The 21,084-nt window shown below is 39.2% G+C and overlaps 3 protein-coding genes across 8 annotated transcripts in view; 2 read left to right on the top strand and 1 right to left on the bottom strand.

Moving 5' to 3' along the window:
• Window positions 1–2,105, top strand: part of LOC107273417 — a 5,472-nt gene extending 3,367 nt beyond the window's left edge. Inside the window, exon 5 of the mRNA XM_015751584.2 lies at window positions 11–2,105. Within this exon, the coding sequence (XP_015607070.1) occupies window positions 11–1,483 (1,473 nt within the window). The 3' untranslated portion in view covers window positions 1,484–2,105. The remainder of the gene's footprint in view (window positions 1–10) is intronic.
• LOC107273420 (odorant receptor 4) overlaps window positions 1–14,814 on the bottom strand; it is a 22,142-nt gene extending 7,328 nt beyond the window's left edge. The window contains exon 1 of the mRNA XM_015751593.2: window positions 13,673–14,814. Coding sequence (XP_015607079.1) covers window positions 13,673–13,709 — 37 coding nt within the window. The 5' untranslated portion in view covers window positions 13,710–14,814. The remainder of the gene's footprint in view (window positions 1–13,672) is intronic.
• LOC107273414 (mitogen-activated protein kinase kinase kinase 12) lies at window positions 3,454–21,084 on the top strand. Of its 6 annotated transcripts, none has more exons than XR_003061534.1 (13): window positions 3,454–3,817; window positions 9,006–9,175; window positions 14,845–15,119; window positions 15,167–15,380; window positions 15,469–15,660; window positions 15,823–15,981; window positions 16,082–16,349; window positions 16,461–16,687; window positions 16,765–17,089; window positions 17,181–17,495; window positions 17,651–17,875; window positions 17,991–18,186; window positions 18,367–21,084. XR_003061534.1 is itself a non-coding variant. In XM_025090739.1 (13 exons), exons 2-13 carry the CDS (start codon window positions 9,036–9,038, stop codon window positions 18,484–18,486), a joined length of 2,736 nt encoding a protein of 911 aa, XP_024946507.1. In that variant the 5' UTR covers window positions 3,464–3,817; window positions 9,006–9,035; the 3' UTR covers window positions 18,487–21,084. The 6 variants fall into 6 exon arrangements, 5 of the variants coding, with proteins under 5 accessions (XP_024946507.1, XP_024946510.1, XP_015607063.1 ...); XM_025090739.1 differs by having other exon boundaries at window positions 3,464–3,817; window positions 17,181–17,575; XM_015751577.2 differs by having other exon boundaries at window positions 3,467–3,817; window positions 15,194–15,380; window positions 17,181–17,575.

Here is a 21,084-nt window from a genome sequence, read left to right as displayed (position 1 = left end):
TTGTTTTTAGTTTATAGCGCGTTCGCCGAAAGATATGGAACAGTGGGTGGCTGCGATATGTAAATTTGGAAGTAACGAGAGTGATATGAAATTGCAAAATATCACAAACCACGTGTTCACGGTAAGAACGGCAAAGTCGGATGTTGCGGTGAATGAGTTTATACCAACAGAAAATTATCAAGATGTTGACATCCGGGAATCCACTACCGGGGTTAGTCTGAATCGTTCTGTAATGATAGAAAAGAATACGGATACAAAAAAAGAAAATGACAGACTTGATTCTACGACTAAGGATACAGTTCAAAATGATGAAACTCCGCCACCTTTACCTACACGATTACCATGTTTAATGTCCAAACCAAAAAAGTTCTCAACGTGTTCTTACGATCCTGTGGATGATATGGACGACGATATTTATCAGAAGATACAAGAAATCCCATATGAAAATATTAGAAATTCAAAGAGAAAGAATTCAGATACAGAAAAGGATGATCAGGAACTGTACGATGACGTACTGACTGTGATTGAAAAAGATAGGGCAATTACGAAGCTTGAAGTTGAAAAGCAAAAAAGTTCGGTGCAGAATGCTGTGAAAGATCTAGAACAACAAGATATGTATGACGACGCAGTTTTTGTTCGTTTAGAATCTAATGATCAAAACAAAAATTCACAAGAGCAAGTTCTTACAAAATTGTCAAGTGATGCATTTCAAAAGAAATCACCTAATCTTTCTAATCAGAGAGAGTCTTTGTGCTATGACGACGTTCATGAAGTGATACCACAAGAAAAGCGGAAAAAACAAAAGCAAAAGGCAAAGGAGGAATTACAGAGTACGCCACAGGGATCGTTGCAGAAAAGATCAATTCTTAGTAGAGTGATGAGAAGAGACTCACCGACAAAGGAAGGGAAAAAAAGTAAACCCAATTCATCACAAACACCAATCAATGTTGAGGAATTACCAATCTACGACGACAGTTCTAGTTTAGTGGCGGGTATTATTCCTTATAATACTGAAATGCAAAAATATACTCCGACTCAAGTGGAGGAAACTTCCGAATATAATTTACCACCTCCACCTAAACCTATCTATAATTCGCCAGCTGTTGCAAACCAGCAATCGGCACCAATTGAAGAGTATTATTCGGACATCGCTAACTTGCAAACAAATGGAATGGACCAGAATAATGCTCCGATACCGATTATTGATAAAGAAGAACTAATGGATTCAGAACATTATCAAACACCCAAAAATGACCCTGTTATACTTCCTATTCAAAATGAAAATGTAGAAGAGGATTTGTACGACGACGTCGTGATCGTAGCTGCAAAGGCAAGATTGAGGGGATTGGCTATGAAAGAAGAAAAAGAAGCAGATGATAATAAGTTTATCAGTTTGCCTAGTCCAGAAAAAAATTTATGGAATTCGCTCAAAGCTGGTTGGAAAAATAAAATGACTGAAGATTCTAGTTTAGGAAGAAAATAAATAAATAAAACCACTCCTGAGGAATTGTACGATGATTGTCCGTTTTTAATTAACAACATTCATGGCGTTCGCAAAAAAATTTAAATATGCAATAAATTTATCTGATAATTTACATATAATAATATAAAAGAGATGTTATACAGTTGATTTTACTCATAGTTAAGCCATAACTTTTTATACGTACAAATGAAATGTGAATATCTGTGAAATGTATACATATATGCTCGCACAATTATTATAATACTGTTTTCCTAAATAATGACCAATTTTATACCTTAATTACCATAATTTTTGTAATTATGCCCTGTGAGCTCCAATATATTTAATCGACCTCAAAAAGAATAATTATTGTGTCGATAAGTTAGGTAACTTACGCCTAGCTAGTTGTGTGACACATAGATGGAGCTAAGGTCAATACTTTTCTACCCTTGTTTCTGCTTCACTTTTAGCCCTTACAAACATTATTTTATTTCTACCTTCTGTTATTACTTACCTCGGAATTATATAGGGGTATTAGCAATCTCTACATTTTTACATTATTCATCCTAGCTTGAAAACATGTATAGTACGCATAGATTATATGCTACGAGAGTCAATAAAACGAGTCTACCACTATAAAGCTTTCGGCACAATCTAGCCTTAAAGGGGGAAGCTTTCCTGGAATCCGATAACGATCGGCACGAAATTCGCATCCAAGTGTGCGTTCAAGGTCCTGGAAATGGGATCCCAGTTTGGCCGGTCGCCAGTTACGTAAGACATAAGAGACGATGCTTCATTCTTGCGAAATACATTTTTCATTTCACCTAGGATCTCCATAGATATATGTATGCCCACAATAACGTGCGATACAACATAAGCACAAGGAAATTAAGAAAGAATAAATACGGGTATACGAATGAAAGGTATGCTTGTCATAATGCAAAATTTTATGCTATAATAATATATTAAGTTAAATATTTATTCAACGCTATTAACTATATCATCCATTTAGGTCGAAGTAATTGGAGGTATATCTGTTACGACAAAATAAAAATGGTAAATAGGAATTTTTTTTTTAAACGCTAGAAAATGTATAAGTTGTTTTCATCATCGGGTATTGCGTCATTGTTGACTCAACACTGGAGGCTTTTTTGAATGTCCCATCTACGTCCATCCTAATGGTAAGACTCTAGGGTGGTCATGACGTCAAGAGAGAATCGACCGAGTGCGCAGCGCAGTTTAGTACGTGAAAGGATGAAAAGATTGAAGGAGGACGGACAAATTTTACTGGGAAGAGACGAACCGATGGTAATGGAGCGAAGGTGGTTTGTAGTTTGAGGAAGAAGAAAAGAGAATAAGAATAAAATCAAATGGGATGGTTGGCGTCCGTCCCTTTAACGTGCCAGACCAGGTATACAGTGCGCCTGTGCAAAAGAGGACCACTAAAAAGCCAGGGACTAAAACCAAGACAATCCCGGACCCTCTTCTCGGAAGCGACAAACACTTCTTGGAACTGGTGTATCTCCTCCCGGCAGAGACCTATATATCCTTCAATTTCAGAACAAACAACTATCTCAGAACCTTGAGAATGGACAATACTCTCACGAAATTACATAAATTGCTTGAATCCTGCATTCTAATAGGTCTGCGTCAAGAACTTATAATCACGAAGCATTTATATCATTTTGCAGAAAAAGAAGGATAAGTAAAACATTTAAAAATGCTGAATATTATTTCAATATTAATATTCCCGTACCATTCTACATCTGCAGTGTTGATCACAGTGGGATAGCGTAGAGGGAACTCTGTCTACAAAAGCAGTATATAGGTAGAGCATATAATATAGATATACAGAGTAGCGCCGGGGAGGTGGTCAGGAGAGAAAGAGTGAGAGAAAGGTAGGGATGGGAGTGGAGGTAAAGAAGGAGGATAGTATAGAGTCTATGCTATAGTATACATAATGTATAGTGGAGGCAGAGAGTCGTACCCCCGCTAGGCATCCTGGCAGTCACTAACACCAGCAGTAGCGCCGTGGCGTTGGCGATGGCGATGCCGTGACGCGCGCCATTTTGTATTAGTGTGTACGGGGGACGCTTACGTCGGGGATGTTTTCGTGAGTGCCAATGAATGGGCCGGGCCCCGTACTGTTCTGATATCTCAAACCGTGCGAGGACTCGTCAAGGTGCGCCGGGTGCACGTAGAACTTTGTACGGTGGTGCCGAAAGAGATAAGTGCGACGGAGGTTGTGGAGTTACGACGGATGTATGGCAGCGTTCGGGGCAGCAGCAGCAGCAGCGTCGCGGATTCGTAAGAAAAGCGAGCGCCGCCAGCAGGAGAGCCGTACATATCGTCCAGGTAGGAGAAAGAAAAACTGGCTGAGTACCTGTCTTTCCTATGGATCGATAGTGCTCGCGTGACGCGTACCTACCACCTGGGCTCCCTGCCAATCCGGCGTGCAATAACGCTTTTCCGTCATTTCGCGACTCTACGCTCCGATGACTTTTTTGTATCGATGCTCGAGCGCCGTTTTCGTTGTGCAAGGCAAACGGAAAGTGAAAGCCTGCTCGAGCGAGCCTCGTGTGTGTATATTACGAGCAGCTACGACTTATAGTGGAGCATTGGAGTCGTCGGAAATATTGATAACCTCAAATACGCGAAAGATATGATTTCTGTTTATCTAGACCTATTCATTCCAACCGCAACGCGATTTAATGATGGACGCTGCGCGTAAGACTTACTGACAGCTTCTTCTTCTTTTTCCTCTTATTTCCTTGTTACACGCGACTTTTCAAGTAAACGCGGTACCGTTGTTTTCTGGACGCTGACACGGATCAGCCGGTTTATTCTGAGCACGATGGCCACAGGAACTTTTGGAGAAAGTCGTCGCGCTGTTTTCTTACCAATGGTGGACACCGTTGATCTCCGATGCTTTTTACTAAATTCGATCGCCAGTTTTAGGGATGTTTTTTTTTAAATTAATTATTGTGTGTTGTACTTGCACGTGGACATTATGATATTATTTACTTGGGTCAACGCACGGCAAGTAATTTGACGCGAATTAATAAGTGCAACTCCCTTGGTATAGCTACTCGTCTCTTTATTTCCGGGCAACGACTCGCACGGCTATGTTTATCTTTGCAGCTCCGAAAATATGTGCAGTTTAAAGGGACGCCATCTCTTTTATTGCTTCTTTCTGTCTCGCACGGAATTTGCCTTTCGCGACGAGTTCATTTTAAGTCTCGAAATTCGTTAGTACACTCTCGACTTTGTAAATTACCAGAAATGGTATCCGAATGTCAAGTTATCGGGTATCTTAGAGATTTCATATGTTTGATATGAGTTCAAAATTTTGCTCTAGTTATATTCTAATCTTATATTCTCGTAGTATCTCGAGATATTGCATACGATGTAATTTTAATAAGTAAGAAAATGTATTGCGTATACTGATAATGCAACTGAAAAAACCAGTAGAAAATTTTGAATTCCAATTCGAATCTAGTGGAATCTTTCAGGTTGAAAGGAACAAATCCTATGGAAAACTTCCGCATGAAAACATTCAGGTACAAAAACCTTGCGGCACAGACTTTAAGGGTTCTCTCCGCTTAGTGTCGTAAATCACTATGTATAAGTACAATGGCGTAAGGATACGATTTTAGTCGAGCCTAAGATAACAGAGATAATGAAAGGCAAATAAAACCTCCGCTTTCAGACGTAAAACGTGAATTTATTTTAAGTCTGACAAACATAAGACGTTACAGCCTGCTTCAAATCACTTTAACGTATAGTATAGTATTTCCAAAAAATGTATCAGAGAAAAATCCAAGTTAGTAAATAAAGTATTAAAAACTTACAAAATGGTTAATGATAACTAATACTATATATACTATATATACTAAACCATATTTTAATATCAAAGCATTTTTCCTAGTATCATTCCGTGTCGTTACCCAATCGTTTCCCGTCGAAAAAAAAACGACCAAAATCCATAAAATATCAGGTAACATATACATATATAGTATATTACAAATGATTGCAAGCAATAATAATTTCACCAGTAAGTACCAATACAAAAAAAGAAAAGAAAAAAAAAGTTCTACAATAACTCCCTTATTCCCATATAGACATGTGATCCATTTCATATTCACATATGACCGGTCCTCAAATTAGTAAAAAATTAAAATTCTCCCCACAAACTATTACAAATGTTGCACGTGCTGTAATTCATTTGTGTCTACCTAGCACAGCTGTCATTCGCAATATTTTCCAGTAACAGCGAAGCCTTGGAGGAAACGGAATATATTAAAGCCGTACGGTGTTCAGCCGATCCATTGAGTGACATCAACGCCCGGTCGAGTAGTGCTAACAATAAGTATACGGCATTCCAACCTAACCTCAAAAATCCGACCAAAACAAACCTTAATTCAACATACGTAAATCATTGTTCGTAATATGCAACACGTCATACACGTAGAGTAATAATGAAAATTATATTTTCTTGATTTTTTTTCCCCTTAGGACGCGTGCTCACTAAACACGAATAAGGGAGAGTACACATAGCGTGCGGCTGAATCGCATGCAACGCGTAAAGGTCTGCTCACACGGACCTTTATAGGAAACACGAATAAGCTACCACTCCTGCTTGGGTTATCTCTATGGGCGCACGTGTGTACGTAATCGTAATTAAATTATGCGAAGTGGGGTCCGGTGCAGTAGACATGATCAATGGTAGATTAATATTCGTGCCACGGAGTAAATTGGAATAACTGACGTTTATTATTATTATTTTCTTTTTTTTTTTCATACAAAATATTCGGGTTCTAAAGATCTGCATGGTAATGATACATTTAATATAGTGTGTTCGGGTCCGTTTGATTAACCTTGAAAAATGTTCTAGAATGTTTTCTCTATTGCGATAATGAGTACTTTAATTGATTGAATTTTTTGTCAGCTGTTCATTATACGTTCTCATTGATAAGTCGATACTTCGAACCAAGATACATTTTTAGTGGGTATTTTAGACATTGGTGACACTGTTGGATTCGATTGATAAGGCGAAATGGATGTATATAGTATGCTGAATTATTGTGCTGGATCGAAAGAACTGATAAGCCTATGGAGACTGACGATAGAGGGTGAGCGACCCCACGAAATTTCGTACTACCCTACTGGGTATTTCATTCGCAACCCGAGGGCAACTGCTGTATGGACATAGGCGTAGAACTAAGGGCGATACAGTCGTATTAGGAAAAAAAAATTAGGGATTTAAGATTGTCGTCAATAAATGAGTAGGAAAATTTTTGTTTTAGGTATTCCCCAAAAATAGAAAAAAAAATCGCTTTGTTGACAAAACTATACAAAACGTGCTTCTGTACAGTGGCCTATGGATTACCGTAGGAGGATCCATCCATCTGTATGAAAAATAAAATATTTCAGAACACGAAAGAACGCTGCCGTGAAATATTCTATTTTAATTGTATTAATTATCCTTATGTGAAAAAATACAAAACTTGTAGTTCTACCATATTAACTTGTGCAGGTTTGTACTAAAAAAACTTCAACTTGTGTATTCCCGTTGACAGTAACGGATACTCGAAAGCGATAACGGTTCCTGGAAATTAGCAAAAGGTCATCCGTTTCAAATTTCACGTATACTAAAACACTAAGCAGCACTGTAATTACGCAAGGGACTGTACTTCTTTTTTGTCCGAGGAGGGGTTGAAAGTATTAAGGGGGTGATCGTTAAAGCCTCTACGCCCGCAGACGTAAGGTAGTCGGCTGTTATACAGACGGTGACACGTATCCAGAGTGACTCAGGTTGCAAATTTAATTACTTCGTCCGACGGAACGGGGTGTTTCTAATATTTTTTCTCTTCTATACCACATCCGTTTTTATGCAGAAAGTAGAAGACTTACCATGGGTCTAGTAACAATTTTATTTTATCCAGTAATCTACTTTCTGATTAAACTCCGTATACCCGTGACTATATGTGAAAGCGACTTTCCGGTCGTGTCCGCATATACTCGATGCTCGACTGCCGTTCTAAGATCTAACCTTTCTTTTTATCATTCTAAGCATCCACCGCGATAGAAGTTAATTGCCGGGCTCAAAATGTAAAATAACGCACCCTGCGGGATAATCGGCCGAGGAATCTGCGTAAAATAAAACTGCGGTCGGGTTCGGTATGCGACGGCCACATACCACGCCTCTTACTAGACTAGCCACGCGGCCAAACATTCCATTGAACCCGTCCCGACTTGTTATGCCAAAAGTAATCCTTCTGTTTTTGTCTTACTTTTGCTCCTCCTTTATCTTACCTCCTTTTATTTTTTTTCATTCCATCCTACAGCCACCCATACTCTACGGTATGTACGCTTGTAGCCTATAGCCATTAGTAGATATACCTCAGTTGTGAAACAGCTCTCTATCCTTTGTTACTTTTTCATATCTCGCGCCAAGAAACTCAAGCAAGTACCCAACCTGCACTGACTTCAGTCACTGCGTGAAAAATGATCGGAATCCATAAACAATAACTTTCGTTCTAACAAGATCTTGCGTACCATTATTATTATTTATATATATAGATGTCCTATGTACGTATATTTTGTACACTGTCGACGACCAGCGTTCTAACCTCGCAAGATACAGTATACTTACTCACGTTCCAATTTCGACTTGAACATTGATAGAAAGTGTGATTCTGCTATTTCAAATATGTCGTGTTACTTTCACGTGTTGCGAGTGTCTCCTGAAAATAATTTGGCTGCTAGCAGCGGTAAGGCGATCCGGGTTCGATTTAAAAAAAATTAAACATAAAAAGCACGCGGAGAACGGCACTCTCGCGGGGGACGACGAGAATGTTATTTTTACGCAGCTTGGAATTATTTTCATGTCCCTGCCCGCTCGGTGCGATGCTCTTTCAATTTATTCACATATCGTACCCTTCCTATTATTCGACTCGTAGTACCGTGTAGGTTATCGCGTGGCATCGTAAAAAAGAACTGATGCAATACACTCCGTCCGCCATTACAATAAAGCACTCCAGACATAACAGACTTTCTGTTTCGCTCTTTTTTTTTCCCTCTTGGTCTATTAATTCAAATCCGGGAGTGACTGTGACATTGTTCAAATCCTCCGATCACCTCTAGACACCGTCCATGCGGTAGAACTGGGTCGCTACGCGTAAGAATCGCTGAAAACGAAAGCCAAGCCCTCCTGCACCCTGAAGACTTTGCGCAACACTTGATTACCTTAATTGATTATCTTAAGAAGACCAACAGAGACTACGAAAAATATATATACGTGTAGCTAGCTATTTGTGAGCTTTGACAGTGAATCCTAAGGACTTTAGCAATGGAGGTCCTGATCGATCGATGGTCTATCTTTTGGCGAAGGTCTATATATATATATATATAGTCATGACTGTGAATACCTGCTATACTGACGTAATACCCGTAACTATATATAACCAAGTAGGTTAAATCACGTGAGATTTTATTTCTTTAACGTACGAGTTTATAATTTTTTTTTTTTCTTCTCTTTCAGGTGTGGCACGCCTGAGACGTATCGTTAAGAATGCGCACTCCTGCCGAGACGGAAACGCTCTCCCAGCCTGAGACGTTCAAATTCGAACCTCAGGAGACGGGAACGTCGTCGAGTGTGAATCAGGTGGTTCTGTCGACTTCCCAACCGGAAGCACATATTTTTACAAACAGGTAACAGATACCCAGGATCATGTATACCTAAGACGAAGACGTTTTGAACGAAGCCAATGATAATATCTCTTATCTATTGACGTTACATATACAACGCACCGCTTTTAACCTTTGACGCGCGATTCCGCGGAATAAAGATTTTGAAAAATTGGAACGTAGCGACCCTCCTCTCTTGTCGGAGGACACGCTCGGTTAATAACGACAAACGGAACGTAACGATTGCCAGCATCGACGTCCCGTGTACTCGGCCATTCGAAACTAACGGCAGAGCCAGGTTGTCCTTGATCCCTTCTCTAGAAATTCGTCGAATGTAAACTCCACCGCGTACACCTGTCTACCGAGTAGCGTGGACCGTGTTATACCGGGTGACGAGTAAACGAAAAAGGTTTAAAAAAAGCTTAGTGCCAAGATCAGTCACTGATCTTCAAATACGTTAAATGCACTGAAGCAGATTGATTACTTGTATGTGTTACTTCTTTGTTACTTGTACCATACAGCTGTTTGCTAGTTTTCCCAATCTTAATTATACCGTACAAAAATCCAGGCTGACTGTTTCCTTTGCAGTATCTGTCATCGGGATGTTGTGACAGCGGAGCACGTGCTACTCGGATGTCATGTGATCCACTGTCAGTGTGTATTATCGTTATTTCTGTACGTCGCATCCTTTTGCGATATTTTTTATGTCGCGACATAGACGTAGGAGCAGGATTTTATTTTATACGTATGTACGTACCTCGGGTAAGTCGAGAGATGATCGTTATCCCCTCTCACGCCTTCGTTCCTCCCCTCTCTCTCTCTGTCTCTGGCGCCCAGGAATTCTTACGTCAATTGTAATCTTTCAGATTGAGCAATTTCAAGCTGATCGCCACAAAAATAGACATTATCGCATTCCAGTCGTACTTTGATAAATTTGTCTTTTAGCCGATCATAATACCCCACGTGCATTCTCGGCTACTTTGATACCTGCGATCTCGAAGTCAGTGAAACGTGTCGCCTCGCAAGGTCAGATAAACCGGAGGCCGGGTCCATTAGTGCCTATGCAAATTAATCCGAGTTACTGTCTGCCAATAGGAATTAAATACCCAAATCGATTTTAAGTACTGTCGTTTCGATAAGAACGCGTCGAACTATCAGGAATTCCGCGTGAACTTGATTTCACGCCAGAGGATCACAAGGCGGTAACGTGGCTGCTGGAATGTAAACAGAATAGCGATGGAAATCCCAAGCAGTGGTTACCCACAGCGAATACAAAAGATTTATAATCATTTTCCCTGCCACATCAACCAAATTGATAGTCACTGTCTCACGGAGTTTTATCAGTATACGTATATACCCAAAGTATCCTAACTATCATCCCACCCTATATATTCCCAAGTCCGATACCATTACCATCTCGTACTAACCGACACCTCTACACGGATCCTAAAACAAACTTTCAACACGAGAAGCACTTATATACTCTGCACGAAGTCTAGTTACAGTATTATACTCGTGCCTGGTGTTATTACGCCAGTAACGGCACAGCTCTTGGGCCCTGGCGACTCGTTCCTAACGGCTATTAAAATTTTACACTTTTTTTTCTAACCTAACTCACCGGACCTGTACTTCGATCTAATAGTAAACCTCCGAAAATTATGTCTTGAAGTATCGTTGTGAAAAAAAAGTTTTTTTTCCATATATTTTTATTCTTAATTACCGAATACTAATAAGTTGAGATCCACTGGTTCAGGAGACGATTATCAGTCGCCCCCGCAAGCGACTCTCGTTTGGCCAAGTCCGTAGCGTTCGACGGAGTCTCAGTGCGACAGTAACGCCGAGTACTGCCGAGCGGGTGCCCGCGTCACCAGTCCAACCGAGCAACGAGATAGTCGCGCGTCGTATAAAAATTCTTATTACTATCGGCGTTAAATTATTTTCATTCCCAGTCCCGTCTACAAAGGTTTTGTGTTTAGTGCGCGAAGTGTTGAAAAATCATTGACTGTCCATATGTTTCGTACGCGACGATGGTACTCGCACGGTTCTTCGTCAAGAAGTGTCAGGATGACGTTGACGTCGTACCACCAGTCAACGTTACGACGAGGTGAGCACCGCGAAGGTCTTACCGTGGAATGTATTCCTGATAACGGTTGGCTTGTTGACGGCTAAAAATTCCTCGATCCCTTCGAGTCTGGAAACGTCACACGTGTCTATCTACGGTGTACGTGAATGCCGTGTCTGTACGATCCAGTCTTTATATACATGTATAAAGTCGATAATATAGGACTGGTCTCTTGTTTGATCAGGCACCGTCTTCTAGCTAAGACCCATACAACAACGGCTGTCTGGCGTCGGACAGATAACACGAGTTTCGCTACTTGTCACTTATTGGAAGTAAATTTTGTAAGACCGCACGAAAAGCTGAAATACGGAGGATGGTGTGGGTGGATGTTGTGACGTTTTATAAGGTCGGGCTTACTCCTGTCGGGAAGAGAAGTAATGGACGCACGTTCGACTGGCTCTGGAAAACGTTTCGGTACGATAAACAATAGGTCGATAAGAATTCTCGGGAATCCTTTGATAACGTAGAGGCGAATCGGCACGCACGTGCATCCCGTGTATATCGTAGCTTTGCGATTGCTTCGATGCTTCCTATTAAGGATACTCAGGGACGAGTGGAATGGCCGATTCACTTGGGTACAATACTATTGAGTGTTTAACCACCCGAAGGTGGTTTCTACTATAAGAGTCGACTTTTGAGAGGGGACTAACTTTGGTTGGTGCAGTGTGCCGTTTGAATAACACTGTATTATAAGGTGGATCTCAAACTCATGACGAATGGAATACTTGGTCCGAAATTTATTTCTAATTGGGAATTATATTTGTGGCTTTGTGCTTTGTGACTTGCGTGTTGATCGGACTGATAAACTGGACTTGATACGTAGACCGTGATAGAATTACTTTTATAAGGTTTTCACGAATTTTCCTTCCCCAAGGTAAATACCACTCGGACACGAATGTTACTAGGCTCTCTCTTCTTACACGTATCGCTCATATAGAAATGATAATGTTGCGCAAGAGGTCGTTTATTTAGTCGTTTTAATCTCCAGTTATTCATGAGACGATTATCGTATTTGAGGTGGATGCTTTTGAGAATGTTACTAGAATGTTTTTGGGGAATTGTCCTAGTTATTTTATACAGAAAGAATTATTCTGTCGTATTGTGTTGGGATTGTTGATCATTTTTAAGGGTCTTTATTAATATATATGTGTATAATGTATATATATATATTACTACCGTTTCCGGTAAGAAACGTTTTCTAACGACGATAGCACAGTTGATATGGCTTGATGAGTTTTGAATTTCGCGGCAAATTTAATAATGTGAATTCGGGCCGTTGACCACTACGTTCATGTTAAGAATGTTTGATGATGACGTCACTAGGGGAAGATACCTTAGGCGATGTTGGATCGATGTCTCCTCCTTGACGTCTTCCGCTCGAAGCTAGTTCATCTATACACATATATATGTGACGAAACGCGCACGAATTTTCCACCGCAATGGCCGTTCCGTTTCGTTTATCAGGTATTTACTTTGGCAAGGCCAAGAGACTCGTGCTTTTTCGGCAGAGCTCCGTTTTCCCTTTGACGACATTCCCTTCGAAAATCGCAAAAAGATTAATAAAAGTTCATTGTCTCCTTTGTTCTCTCTTCCTTCCATTCTCTGTTTCCCTGCTTGGCCGTATCTCTGAAATGGCTGATATCAGAAATTAATTTTAAAATCTCGAACAACACGTGTTGCTTCAAAGTCGAGGTGTCTACTCCTTTGTTGATATTTTCTTCTTGCTGTGGTTTTCTAACTTAATAGCTTCTACGCCACTGCTCGTGTACCTATATGTACCGTAATGTATACGTAGGTACTTTGCGACCAAGGCAAAAGCCCACGTGGTTTTACGTATTTGAACGCGATCGTGACATTACTGATGTTATAATAGATTAACTGTCATATGCAATTGATTGTTGTGATGAAACTGTCGGTAATCCTGTACCATAGGAAACTGTAATACCATATGTAAGTTACCCGAGGTTGTCCATTGCGTTAAGAAGTAGTTATAAGAAAAATGGGGAATTTTATTGAATCGTGATAGCAGAAGAAAATGTAGGCGATAAAGTCGACTTTGTACAGTGAATTTAATAAAGTGCTAATAGATGTGTTTACTTTTTCCTCTTAGCTGTTTCGCCATGCGCTTTGTACATTTGAACAAAGACAAACAACTTTAATTTATTTGTTAACGATTTACGTCAATGGCCACTAACGGCCGTTACGTGTTACCAATCGCGTCTGCAGTCAAATAAAATCGTTATACCACCGGTTTGTATTTTATCGAATTCTTAGTATTCGACTCGATTCGATTAATCGACTTTTCATGCCGAAGATCGATCGATATTTATTTCGAATCTTCTACCGTTCAGGTGTTCGTTAAGAGCCGAAATAATAAAGAAGACATTTCTCCTACTTACCACGTTCAAAAGTTGAAAACCGTGTAACGAGATGCATTCTTCCTCTACACCTTCATTCGTTCTTTTAACTTTTTATTCGTCCTCTTTGACAAACGTCACACGTAATACTGTGCCGATGGAATACACGATTGGTAGTCTCTTTGGGTAAATAGAATTTGTCGGATATGTCGCAACGTGCTTATTATACATATGTATTTAGTTGCCCGTAGTGAAAAGTGACAGTTAGCGTATATGTTTATACGTATAATATAGTATGCAATTTAAAAATCGTATTTATAGGTCATTGTTGAGGAAAGTCACCGTGAGTTATCGCGAATAGTCTTTGCCTTTGTTCTTTACGTTAAAAGCAGCGCTAGAGGAGGTAGCGCACGTGCACGATAAAATTCCGAGAATCCAACGTAGAAAACAACTCTAAACGCATCCCGTATAGAATTCTAATTGGTCGTCCTAGACGAGGATAAACATAGACGCCAACTTAAGAAATCCAAAAGCGGAAATTATATTGATTTAAAAAAGACGAAATAAACCGTTGGCGATACGTGCGATGTGGTTTGAATATTCTACGATGCCATTCTTTTATTAAATGGATTCCTAGAGATAAGAAGAGGATTATAATAAAGCTATAAGAAGATAAACGATGCAGAACGCTGCTAATGACGCAAAAGTTTTTACAGTTAGGAAGAATCGTTGGCGGTTAACGTACCAAAACGGCTTGGCGAGCTTCGATGACCTCCATTCGCTTTTGCGCATGAGATTTCGATAATTCAGAATGCGTTCCTATTATTTGCTCTTCTTTCGTGCTCTTTGTCATTTCGAATTGCGCAAGTGGCATGTGCCAGTTTCTGTATGTCTGTAAGTGTGCTTTACTTTTCTCTCTGCAAAAGTCAGAGACTTTACTCGGCCATTGATCGGGCTTGTGTTTACGCGCGCAGATTCACTCATTAAGAACAAAGGGTGATCGTGGATGACAATGAAAATTTGACTTTGTAAATAGAGAAATCCGAGTAAAAGATATGTATAGGGAGAAACATTGAAGTATTTTGAAAATATTAGATCAAACGATTGTTATACTTTGAGCTATGAAAATTGATTGAGGATATAATCGATTTATAATTTTACGGGGATTCCCCGATGTCACTCTTATAAATTTACATGGTCAATGTTTGTTTCAGCATGCTGTGTATCCAAGAGGAGTTGGGCCAGCTGAGTGGGATAGCTGGAGGACCAACTATCAGCGGTCCTCACGATACACCATTGCCGGACGGTAGTCACACGCATTCAGAAAGTAACAGTAATTCCAGTGAAAGTGGTACGAAATGCGCACCAGGTTCAGGTACCTTGGACGCTCAGAGACCCAGCTGGGTGGAAGGGATTTTGGGGTGCATGAGACCCGTATGGAGCATGCTGTCGAAAGCTGCTGTCAATGAGAAGATCAAAGGACATCAAAGTTTGTAATCATTTAGTTGAATCTAATTCAGTATATAATAATATTAGATTCAAATGTTCGTTTATCGTATGCAGCCGATGACTGGGAAATTCCATTTGAGTCTATTGGAGAATTACAATGGCTCGGTTCGGGGGCTCAAGGCGCAGTGTTTCGTGGGACGTTGAACAAGGAAGTCGTTGCTGTGAAAAAAGTGCGAGAAGCACGCGAGACTGATATACGCCACCTGAGAAAGCTCAATCACCCAAATATCGTAAAGTTCAAGTAAGTCAAGATCTTGAAGCTGCTTCTTAATCCAGGAGGTTAAAATTCAATGAGAATCGTTCAATTAAAAAATTTTATTCATTTTCAGAGGTGTATGTACTCAAGCACCATGCTACTGTATAATAATGGAGTTTTGTCCATTTGGTCCCTTGTACGATCTGCTCAGAGCTGGAGAACCTGTACCGCCTGCAAGACTTGTTTCCTGGTCAAAACAGATAGCCGCAGGAATGACTTATCTCCATGCACACAAAATAATTCACAGAGATCTCAAAAGTCCCAAGTAAGCCTTTAACTTGAACCGCATACTGATATTATTTCTATCATGATACGTTTAAAAAAAAAGATTTATATCGAGAACGCTCTTCTTTAATTAAGGAAACTAATAATCGCCCAGCTCGGCGTTACCGTGTCCTGCATGTATTACCAATTATTATCATTTTAGTGTGCTAATTGGACGGGGAGAAGTCGTGAAGATTAGCGACTTCGGTACGAGCAGAGAGTGGAATGAAATCAGCACCCGTATGAGTTTTGCAGGTACCGTAGCCTGGATGGCTCCCGAAATTATTCGAAATGAACCATGTTCTGAGAAAGTTGATATATGGTTAGTAGAATAATATAACAGCCTGAGAATGACAGTTAAATATTTCTATAGCACTATAAGTGTTTTATATACATTTCCTTATGACTTCTATTAATCTAAGGTCCTACGGAGTTGTACTCTGGGAATTACTCAGCGGCGAAGTACCGTACAAGGATGTGGACGCATCGGCCATTATGTGGGGTGTCGGCAATAATTCTTTGCACTTGCCGATACCAGCCAGTTGCCCAGAAGGATACCGATTACTCGTGAAGCAATGCTGGGCGGCTAAACCTCGTAACCGGCCGTCTTTTAAACACATTGAAATTCACCTTAACATTGCCGCGGTAGAAGTATTGTCGACGAAACCAGATGAATACTTTAAAACGCAGGTAATAAAACAACCCGTACAATTTTTATTAATTAAGCGAGCAATAAGATTGATCTGGATTATTAAACGTGTCCATTGTACGGCGATAATCGAGGTTTATGATTTATCATAGCAAACGTGGAAAGAAGAGATAAGGGTGCACATGAAGCAAATGCAAACGAATAGTTCCAGCAGTCCGAGATTCGAAGCTGATTTAATTCGACGACGGGAAGACGAGCTGAGGCATGCCCAAGACATTCGAGAACATTATGAACGTAAACTCGAGCGTACTAATAATCTTTATCTTGAGCTAAGCGCTGTTCTACTCCAGTTGGAGCAACGGGAACGTGACGTGATAAAGTGAGTTAGTGAATGTGAGGCATTGTGTGGAAATTCATATTGGGCACGTAGTCCTAACGCGAAAATTAACGTTTCAGAAGAGAGCAACAATCCGGATATAAGCAATCTAAGAAACGCATAGTACATCCGCTTTTAAAAGCTCAGGAAAGACTTCATCGCAGGCGAAATCCTACGGTGCAATTCTCGACCTCGTCGACGCCCACGACGCCACCGTCGCCTGTGGATTCTCCACAGAGTCTCGTCAAGGCCACCTTATATACGCAGCTCAACGAATCGAATCAACCGGAAACTGTTTTGGCTCCCAGCAATAGTTTTAAACAGCGGAAGTACAGGCATCGCAGAGTCGGTTCCGGTTGTGGCGTCAGTTCGAGTCCAAGATCCAGTCCGCACAGAGAAAGGAAGGTAATTGTCGTCTAGCGTGTTAGTTAACAATCCTTGTAATACTTTTAAATATAATGACTATAGTATATCTGACATTGTCTCAATGTTGCAGAGCGCAGACCCATCTGTCAGATATGTTGATAATCAAACGCAAACGGACGTAATGAATATTAGTGAAACTGATCTTAGTCCTGTAGCGCATAAGGAGTCGAATAAATTTACTCTAGAACCGTCCAGGAAGCATTCGTTCACCAGGACTACGAACGAATGTCTCAACGGGAATCCCGCAGCATCCGAGACTCATTATAGGATGCAGTCTAGGTCTTGTTCCAGTCCTGAGCCTATCTCCAGTGACAATCACTTGAATGGAAACGAGCGTCTCAAGGATTGTAGCGATGACGACCACCTCGAGACCCTCGGTCGAAAAGTTAGCGAGATTCTTAACGCCAATCGTGTCATTTCACCCATCGATAATGGGAATTGTGACGATGTCACTATATCTCACAGGTTAATTGGCTTTGTAGGATCATTTGACTCGAGGGCCTTCATTAGACTCTTCCTAATATTAATTTAACGTTACAGTCGAGGAAAAGAAGATCTGATGAAGTTGTCTGGTCACTGTTGTGGCGTTATTATAACTGGTGCCAGCATAGGAAAAGACGAGCCTGATATATTGGCAATAAGGACCTGTCCTGAGACAATAGACACATTATGTGATCATGAAGATGATGCCTATGAGGAAAGTTGGTCCGACGAAGAGGGAGAAGATCCAAGCTACACTTATAATTATTCTCTTAGACGTAGAAGGTACGCACGAGACGACTGGTTTACATTTGAGAACATGTTCATTTACAGTTTATACATTCGTCAGATAACACTTAGTTACCGTCCGTTGAAACCTGTAAATTCTTTTTCATTCTAGCATTGCAAGGAGACCGATTGGACCAGGATGTCGGACGAGACGATTTAAGCAGACTTCTGCATGTATAGATGGAGTACTAGCATCCGACGAGGAGAACACTTCCGAGTATTCGCATCCTCCGTCCAGTCAGTCCTCTACTCTAGAAAGCAATCCAGAAGTGCAAAGAGCTCTTCGGAATATTCATCATTCGCATAAGGTGAGTTACTTATAATCATTTGCAGCATAATGGTAAAAGTAGTATGGATGAAGTGAGTCTTTGTTTCTTATAATACGACAGCTGTAGTCTGAAGTTAATGAAACATTAGAGTTTGGAAATTTGTGATTCGTTCGAATAGTAATGATCTCGTGTCTAATTCAATTGCATGACATTTCACAGAGAAAGGGAATGGACGATGCCTCTGATACGTCAAGTCAATCCGAAACTGACGAAATCAGTGACACCACAATTGCATCTCAGCCAGCGAATGCCACTGTAAAAATCGAAAGCACGGTATAGGCTATGCGGTAGCGTAATCAATGATATTCTCGTTTACGAACAGTGTATATCGTGAGACAAAGTAATCATTGACTTTTCATTGTAATTGCGTCTTCTTTAACCTGCGATTTATATAAAACTTTGTAGATACATCGATGATCTCGTGAATAATAACGTGGTACTATATTCGTAAACGGGATTCATTAAGATTCTTAGTAACCCTCTAGTAATAAAGTTTATGAAAAAATGCGAACAATTCGTAGCCACAAAAATTGCTAAAGTTATAACACTCATATTTAAAAGAAGAAAAAATTATAAACCAAGTACTCATGTTGCGTCTTAAATAATTTTCAGTCTTCGTGAGCGTTCAGTCGAACCTACGTTGAACTTTGAAAAATACATTCCAGATATGCTTATTTATCTGGACCTTAGTTTGATGGATATTCCACGTGTAACGTTAGATTGATTTAGCGAACCTTAATCATTGTCTTTCATGTAATTATAGAAGACTCGGGATTACAATCTGAAAGATCGTTTTTTCAATTTTGCCGAGCATTTTTTCATACGCCAGCTAAGTTATTGCCAGAATCAGTGATTAATGATTATTCACCAATTATTCACACCATAATTAATCTTTATCGATCATATGTTGAATCAACAGTAATCACTTAGTACGTTATTGTTTGTTTCGTATACTGTCATTAGTATTATTGTGTGTACATATAAGCGTAATTTGTATGAACCTTTTTTTTTAATCAATGTAATACATTCATCCATTGCTTGTAAAAATATTCATTACATTATTACGATTTAGTTCATCTAAAGTTCCTTTTAGTAAATACCATAGTCGGTTATTATTGTCATTTGTTTTCTAGAATAACGTATCCACAATGTGGATGGACCCGTAATAAGGTTTGAATATTTCCCGAATGTATGATCTTAGTGACAGTCCATGCAATCAGTGTGTGTGGTGGAGGAACAAGATGCAATTTAAAGAGTAAAAGTGAAAAGTCATCTGTCTCGAGATTTAAAGAAAAATTAGATCGAACGACTGATCATTCACAAAACAAAATAATTAACAGTAAGAATATTCAATTACAACTCAATCAGAAGGATGTAATAATAATAGATGTAGCCAATCCCCATTGTATACAATCATTGAATTTTTCTTTCCTGTCTTTTTCCATTTGCATGTTTTTCATTCTTCTGGAAAAATTGCATTCGTTCTCCCGTTTTATCGATTTCAATCAACTTTTATCCACTTTTGTGTATGTTCATTTTACAAGTTAATTTTTAGCATATGGTAACTGAACTCTAGAAATGTATGGCCAAACTTGTTTACTCGATATTTTATATATTTCCTTCAGCACGCGCATAATAGATTGTGCAATATTTACCCTTTCCAATGATAATATTTATTTATATCGGCGGTAAGATCTTTTTCTAGACGATCGTACGAGGCAATTGAAAATAGATATTAGGTGTGTAATATAATTAGGTATCGAGTATGCGTTGTATTGTATATTCTTTATACAAGGAGAGGAAGACAAGAAACATGAAAGACAAAAAAGGAGGCACTAAAGTAATTAATTAAAGTACCTAGATTATACTTATACAATATGGTGACAATTGTTAGGAGAATTTTACAACATAAGTGCCTAGCGGCAACATGCGGTACAGCAAAAAAACAAAGTGTTTATTATAGTAATTATATACAACAAATTTAGATAATTTAACAAAATTGTAATAACGTGCAATGTCAAATTTAACAATATTTTCTGTGCATTAGAAAGCCACTTTCGAAATCAGAATATAAGCTGGCAAAATTTTTTTCATATGCTCATACGTGGAATGTTTAAACAAATATAATCAAGGAATCACGTGATAGTACGATAGATAAAATGTCAAATGATTTTAATTATTATCTACTATTTATAGAATTGTTCACTGCGTTACATTGGATCAATGTATTGACTTTTTTTTTCTTGAAAATTTAGAATTCTGCGAATAAACACTGATTTTTATAGTAGTAAAATTTAATTTTACCAGTAATTTAATCCTTAAAAAAATAATAAAGAACACGTTTTCATTGTTTTAGGAGACAATATAATACAAAGAATACGTTAATTAACGAGTATTACTATCATGCTGATTCTTTGAGATATTAACTAATGGCAGTACAGTAGCGCGAAAAACGAGAAATAAAAATGCGCTAATTTAATTAAAGATATTCACTCGGATACCAAAAGTCATGATTTGCATCCATCAATTGTACCTGCTTCGAAACTCAAATTGCCTTAATGACAATTCTTATACATCTGTAAATATACTAGACAATACGAGTTGAAAAAGGCGGATGAATTACGAGCTAAGAATAAAAGTGGGTGACACATTGTTGTGGTCAGGCAGACGAAGTAATTTTTAAGATGTGTAGAAGCGTGTTAACTTTATAATAAATAATCGTACCGTAATGTATCCACCGTATTTATGCGTAACGTTGCATAAATCGTTTCTTTCGTGCAGTGGCAGCTAAACCGACTGGTTCTGTAGTTGTTTAATCGTAGAAGTAGTACACGAACCTTGTGTTATATATACAATAAAATTTCTTTACATAGGCAA

This window comes from Cephus cinctus, unplaced genomic scaffold (genome assembly GCF_000341935.2).
Source record: "Cephus cinctus unplaced genomic scaffold, Ccin1 Ccin1_scaffold1588, whole genome shotgun sequence".
Lineage (NCBI taxonomy): Eukaryota > Metazoa > Arthropoda > Insecta > Hymenoptera > Cephidae > Cephus > Cephus cinctus.
The sequence above is the reverse complement of the archived record's forward strand: the minus strand, read 5'-3'. Positions and strand labels throughout refer to the sequence as shown.

Bases quoted from the DNA above. Each gene is read 5' to 3' on its own strand.
- LOC107273414 (XM_025090739.1), top strand. From the start codon at position 9,036: ATGCGCACTCCTGCCGAGACGGAAACGCTCTCCCAGCCTGAGACGTTC. The intron at 15,120-15,166 runs GTTTGTAATCAT...TAATAATATTAG, and splicing joins GAAGATCAAAGGACATCAAA to ATTCAAATGTTCGTTTATCG. The intron at 17,090-17,180 runs GTAATTGTCGTC...TCAATGTTGCAG, and splicing joins GTCCGCACAGAGAAAGGAAG to AGCGCAGACCCATCTGTCAG.